The sequence below is a fragment of the Bos mutus genome, chromosome 18 (assembly GCF_027580195.1).
Source record: "Bos mutus isolate GX-2022 chromosome 18, NWIPB_WYAK_1.1, whole genome shotgun sequence".
Taxonomy (NCBI): Eukaryota; Metazoa; Chordata; class Mammalia; order Artiodactyla; family Bovidae; genus Bos; species Bos mutus.
Window position 1 is genome coordinate 3,244,129 of NC_091634.1, and position 6,000 is coordinate 3,250,128.

The window sequence follows — 6,000 nt, forward strand, 5'->3', positions numbered from 1 at the left end:
GTTGTTTTAAAATTTGTTGTTGTTGAGTTGCTAAGTCGGTTCTGTCTCTGTGCGACCCTGGGAATGCAGCACACCAGGCTTCATTGTCCTTCACTGTTTCTGGAGTTTGCTCAAATTCATGTCCATTGAGTCAGTGATACTAGCTAACCATCTCATCCTCTGCCACCATTTTCTCCTTTTCCCTTCAGTCTTACCCAGCATCAGGGTCCTTTCCAATGAGTTGGCTCTTCCCATCAAGTGGCCAAACTGTTTGAAATTTAGGTGCCCTAAAATTAAGTAATATTATCACAGATCAGTTTACCTTTAGTAAAGAATCATTCCATTTGTGTTTGAAAGGTTTTTATATCATGGTTGGTAATTTTCATAACTCCTTTTTGTGTAAGTACTAGTTTGGTGTAATATCACCAAGTATCATGTTTAACATGAAATATTTATTTATGAGTTATAATAAGTGAGATACTTACAGTTTTTTGTATCTTGTAGATATCTCTCATATACTTGTGATCGAGAAATTACAACTAAATGAAAAAACTGATAGAGGAGAAGAATTCCAAACAGTGATATTGGGAAGACACGAAAGGAATAAAATCAAAGATTTTTACCTCAGGGAAATCCAGGAAAATATATATGACTTTGAGTGTCAGCCAAGAGATGAGGCAAGAAATTACAAAGTAAAGCCTATAACACATGACAAAAATCTCACCAATGAGAGAGAGGAACACAGTAGAAGTATTGCAGGAATCAAGCCTATTGAAAACAGGCTTGCATTAAGCTTTTGGGATGACCTGCATGTTTACAAAAGTGAAGAGAAGATTGATGAATTTAATCAAGCTGACAAGAGTATCAGTATTAGTGCTTCATTTTCACTACTTCAAGGAATTTCTCTCCTTGTCCAAACCAACATTTCTAATTCATATGGGAATGATTTTATGCATCCTTCAATACTAACACAAGACCAGAGTACACACATGGAATGCCCTTACAAATGTAATCAGAGTGGTGAAACCTTTCATCAGGGCTTGAACCTTACCCAGCATCAGTTTATCCATACAGAAGAGAACATGTTTAATTGTGATGTGTGTCGCAAAGTCTTTAGTCGACATTCAGACCTTGCTATTCATCAAACAATTCATACTTCAGAGAAATCTTACAAGTATAACAAGTGTGGCAAAACCCTTTACCATGGCTTGCACCTCACTGGACATAAGATAATCCATACAAAAGAGAACTTACATAAATGTGATATATGTGAAAAAGTGTTTACTCAAAGTTCATACCTTACAGTTCATCAGAGAATACATACTGGAGAGAAACCATACAAATGTAATGAATGTGGCAAGGTGTTTAGTCAGAATTCATACCTTGCAAAACATCGCAGAATTCATACTGGAGAGAAACCTTATAAATGTAATGAGTGTGGCAAGGTCTTTCATCACAAGGCCAACCTTGCAAGTCATCAGAGACTTCACACTGGAGAGAAACCTTACAAGTGTAATGAATGTGGCAGAGCTTTTAGTCAGAAAGGAAACCTTGCAAGCCATCAGAGAATTCATACTGGAGAGAAACCTTACCAATGTAACGAGTGTGGTAAGATGTTCAGTAGTAGATCAACCCTCGTCAGTCATCAAGTCATTCATACTGGAGAGAAACATTACAAATGTAATGAGTGCAGCAAAACCTTTTATTTTGGCTCACACCTCAAACAACATCAAATCATCCATTCAGGAGATAAACCATATAAATGTGATGTCTGTGGGAAAGTTTTTGGTCAAAATTCATACCTTGCAGTTCATCGGAGAATTCATACTGGGGAAAAACCTTACAAGTGTAAAGACTGTGGCAAAATCTTTAATCACAGCTCGAACTTCAAGAGACATCAAATAATCCATACAGGACAGAAATTATGTAAATGTGATATATGTGGCAGAGTCTTCAGTTTTAATTCATATCTTGCAAGGCACCGAAGGACTCATACTGGCGAGAAACCTTACAAATGTAACGAGTGTGGCAAAGTCTTCAATCGAAATTCAAGTCTTGCAATTCATCAGAGAATTCATACTGGAGTTAAACCTTACAAATGTAATGAGTGTGGCAGCTGCTTTAGTCGAAAGGCATACCTGGCAAAGCATCAGAGTGTTCATACAAAAGGGAAACCTTTCAAAAACAAAGACTGTTGAAAACCTTTCATTAGATCTCAACTATCGCTCCACACCAGGTAATAAATACAATGGGGAAATCATTTAACGTGATATATGTGGGACTGTCTTCATTCATTCAAAATTTACACTGTATATTCTTGGGAAATTCATAGTGGATTGAAATTTGCACGTCATAAGAGTGGCAAAACCTTGCCATTACATAATCTGTACTAGGCCGAAACTCTAGAAATATGTTGAATGTCTCAAAGTCTCCAGTCCACAAAGTCTCCAACCTTAACATGAACTGAAGTTTCATGTTGGAGAGAAACCTGACAAATATTATGATGAGTTTCAGAAATCCATCAGTGTACTTTGAAACCTACCTTTCCATCAGGTAATCCACATTGATGATGAACATTAAGGATGTGTTTTAATTTATCTGATGTTGCCATCTTAGACTTCATTGAAAATATCATCTTGGAGAGAGAAATCAGATAAGTATGTTTAGTTGACCAGCCCTTAGACAAGGAATTCATTCACCAAAGATTTCTTTCTGGAGATTATTACCTCACAAATGCCAGGAATGGGCAAAACCTTTACTTGGGGCTCACATTCTACCCATCATCAAATAATCTGTGCTGGATAGAACATTACATATGTAATGAATAGGGCAAAGTTCCAAATTAGTGCTCACTCATGACTTATATTAGAATATTTATCCTAGAGAGAAACCACACAAATATGTGTGGCAAGGATTTTATCCAAAGATAAGATGGGGAAGATACTGGAGTCCCTTAAATGCAACAAGTGTGGCAAAATCTTTACCTTGAGTTCAAGCATGAGGCAACAATGGAGAGTCCATTGAAGAGAAACCCTACAGACATATGAGCAGAAGCTTTATCCTAACTGCACAATTCACCAGACTTCTCATATATGTCTTTTGAGAGAAACCACACAAACTAATATGTGTGCCAAGGCTTGTACCTGAAGATGAAACCTCTGAAACAGAGAATTTAGTCTGGAAAGCAATGTTTCACATGTAATAAGTGTTGTAAAAAGTTTTTGTCAAGTAGCTCCACTTTTGATGTAATGATAGAATTCATACAGGTTAGAAACTATAGCAATTTACTAAATGTGGAAAGAATTTGATGAAATGATGCATCCTGAGGTTTCATCACAAAGCTCATGCTATTGGGGATAATCCTTACAAATGTAATGAATTTGGTGAATTTTTCGCACAATTCTTAAATTAGCCTACATATCAGAGAATCCGTAATAGGAATAAGTTAAGGCTTTAGTTCTCCCAAGAGTAATATGAGATTGTTATGCACTTCAGAGTCATTAGAAGTCACAGAATGTTAAAACTTAGGAAATGACATGTATATGACATACAGAAGAACATATGTGTAAATGGCCAAGTATCTGTGTAAATGTTCTATTGAGCTTTCTTGAAGACCACATTACTATTTATGCCTTTCAACCTTAATTTTGAAGACTGTTGATCTTACACCTTCATTATAGGCCTTTGATGATGGTCTCTGGGAAGGAGTCAGTAAGGTGAAAGGAGGCAGCTTCATTAGGTGTGGTTCATTCACAATCCATGTTCCCTGGAAAAACAAGGACCCTGAATTACCAAAATCAGTAGTGTGTCAGTTAGCATCAGGAAGGGGCTCTAAAGAATAGTGTAAAATTGCTGTTGCTTATTGTGCTTGTTATGTTCATGGTCCATGGATTGATCACAGTGGACAGAATCCTCTACTAGGTGACTGTGAGCAAAGCAGTAAGGACATTAAAGGGCTTGACTATTCATGAGAGGAGAGGGACAGGTTACTAGGGATGGATTATGTGGTAGGAACAGTGCCCAGAACAAGTTGGTTGTTTTCTCCATTGCATGGGAATAAGTGTTATTTGCATCTATGTGTTTTGTTTTGGCCATACCATGTGGCATGCATGATCTCAGTTCCCTGGCCAGGAATCAAGCCAGTGCCGCCTAGAGTGGGCACACAGAATCTTAGCTACTGGACTGGCAAGGAAGTCCCTGCATCTGTGTTTAATAAGATATTAGTCTTAAGAATTGAAGGGAGAGCAATTTACCTGAGAGGAAAAATTTAATTACTGGGTGAAGCTTACAGTTTGAACTTCCAGTTTGTCTCAAAGGAAGGCACCCTCAGGCTTTAAAGAAAAAAGTTTGTCCAGATAGGCTGAAAAAGAAGAGGTTTTTCCTGAGCATTAAAAGGTTTCAGTAATCAAATAGCAAAAAAAAAGGAGTTGGGAATTCCTTGGCGGTTCAGTTGTTAGGACTTAGTACTTTCACTGCCAAGCTCACAGGTTCAGTTCGTGGTCAGGAATCTAAGATCCCGTAATCCCAGAAAAAAATTTTTAATGGAGTCAGACTTCATAAAACACTGAGGCAGAGCCCTCTTCTTGCCTACCAACTTATGTCCCTCACAAGTGTCCTATATTAAGAAGTCTACTTCTTGCCCGTCACTTTGCTTCTTGCTGAATTCCTTCTGTGCTGAGACACAAAGAACCTGAGCGTTAGTAAGTCCAGGCTCCAGAGACTGAAACCCCCACCAAGTGGGAGACACAGCCTGCTGCCCACCAGCATGTGGAACCCATAGCAGTTGGAGCCAGAAGGTTTATGATGCTGACTGCCACTTGCCTCACCACCAGCCAATCAAAGAAGAGTTCATGAGCTGACCACACCCACTTTGAGCCATTACTATAAAACTCCTCTCTACCCTTGTTTGAGACACACAGTTTTGAAGTCATTAGCCTACTGTGGCGCCTTTGCTTGGCAAAGCAATAAAGCTATTCCTTTCTACTTCATTCAAAAAGAAGGGGGGGAAAAAAAACTGAATGCTTATTTCTGAAATTCCTGGCTTTCTGACTTGGAAAAGCACATTTATGTTCATGCTAATAATTTATTAACATTTCTTTTCCACAGCACACACATATTCTGTTGTTTAATATGATTCTTGAAGATGCTTGTAAAACTAATCTGTTGGAGATATTTTTACCCTAGTTTAGTAAAATCTTTGGAAATGTTTATTAGCTAGTATAATGAAATAGTTTACTCCAGCAATTTTCCAAGTGTTTTTAAAATTTCAGTTTCAAATTAAGCTAATATGCAATGTGTTACATTGTTTACTTTTCTAGTGTAATAAAGAGTTTTCAGTTTTCCTTAGCAATATTTTTTCTACCACGTGTATTTGTCCTATTTTATCCCAAGGGATTACTGGGTTGTTTTGGGACTCCTGTGACGTGATAATGCCTATAAGGCCATGACAGGTACAAAGTAAATGCATTGTGAACATGAAAAACAGTTACTTTGGGGCTATAGTTCAGTGAAAGAACTGACATGGCAAAAGGGTGACATGAAATCTTTTTGTGGGACATCCAGTATCCACATAGAATTTGTTTGTAACCAAGAATAATGTATTTGATAAGTAATCTTGATTTTGATTTGTATTTTTAGTTGAGCTTCATTGCTTGCAGAATCTTAGTTCCCCAACGAGGGATTGAACCTGGGCCCTGCCAATAAAAGAGATGAGTCATAACCACTGGACCACCAGGGAATTCCCTGATTTATATTACCTTTGATAAGAATTCTTTGATTCATTTCTATTACTAATATTTTATGATGAATTTTTTAATCTTCACACGGATTGATCATTTTACTTTTTTCTATTTTTCTAGTTTTGTTTCCCACTAATTCTGGCCTTATAAATCGAGTTGACAAGTGCTTTCTCCTTTTCTTAAAAATAAATCATAGAATTACTGGTAATTCTTTTTTAAAAATTTAATAGAATTGTCAAATGCCATTGTTGCAACTTTTAAAAATTACCGTTTGTAAAGGAAA

General features: G+C 37.1%; 1 protein-coding gene across 3 annotated transcripts in view; it reads left to right on the forward strand.

The window, feature by feature from the left end:
• LOC102268497 (zinc finger protein 665-like) overlaps nt 1-5,664 on the forward strand; it is a 27,030-nt gene extending 21,366 nt beyond the window's left edge. For 2 of the 3 annotated variants that reach the window (XM_005889507.3, XM_070387084.1), the window contains one exon: nt 484-5,663. In XM_005889507.3, the coding sequence (XP_005889569.1) occupies nt 484-2,177 (1,694 nt within the window). In that variant the 3' untranslated portion in view covers nt 2,178-5,663. Of the gene's footprint in view, nt 1-483 lie in introns of all 3 variants that reach the window. The other variant, XM_070387085.1, reaches the window with a different exon arrangement.
• Nucleotides 5,665-6,000: the final 336 nt, after the last annotated feature.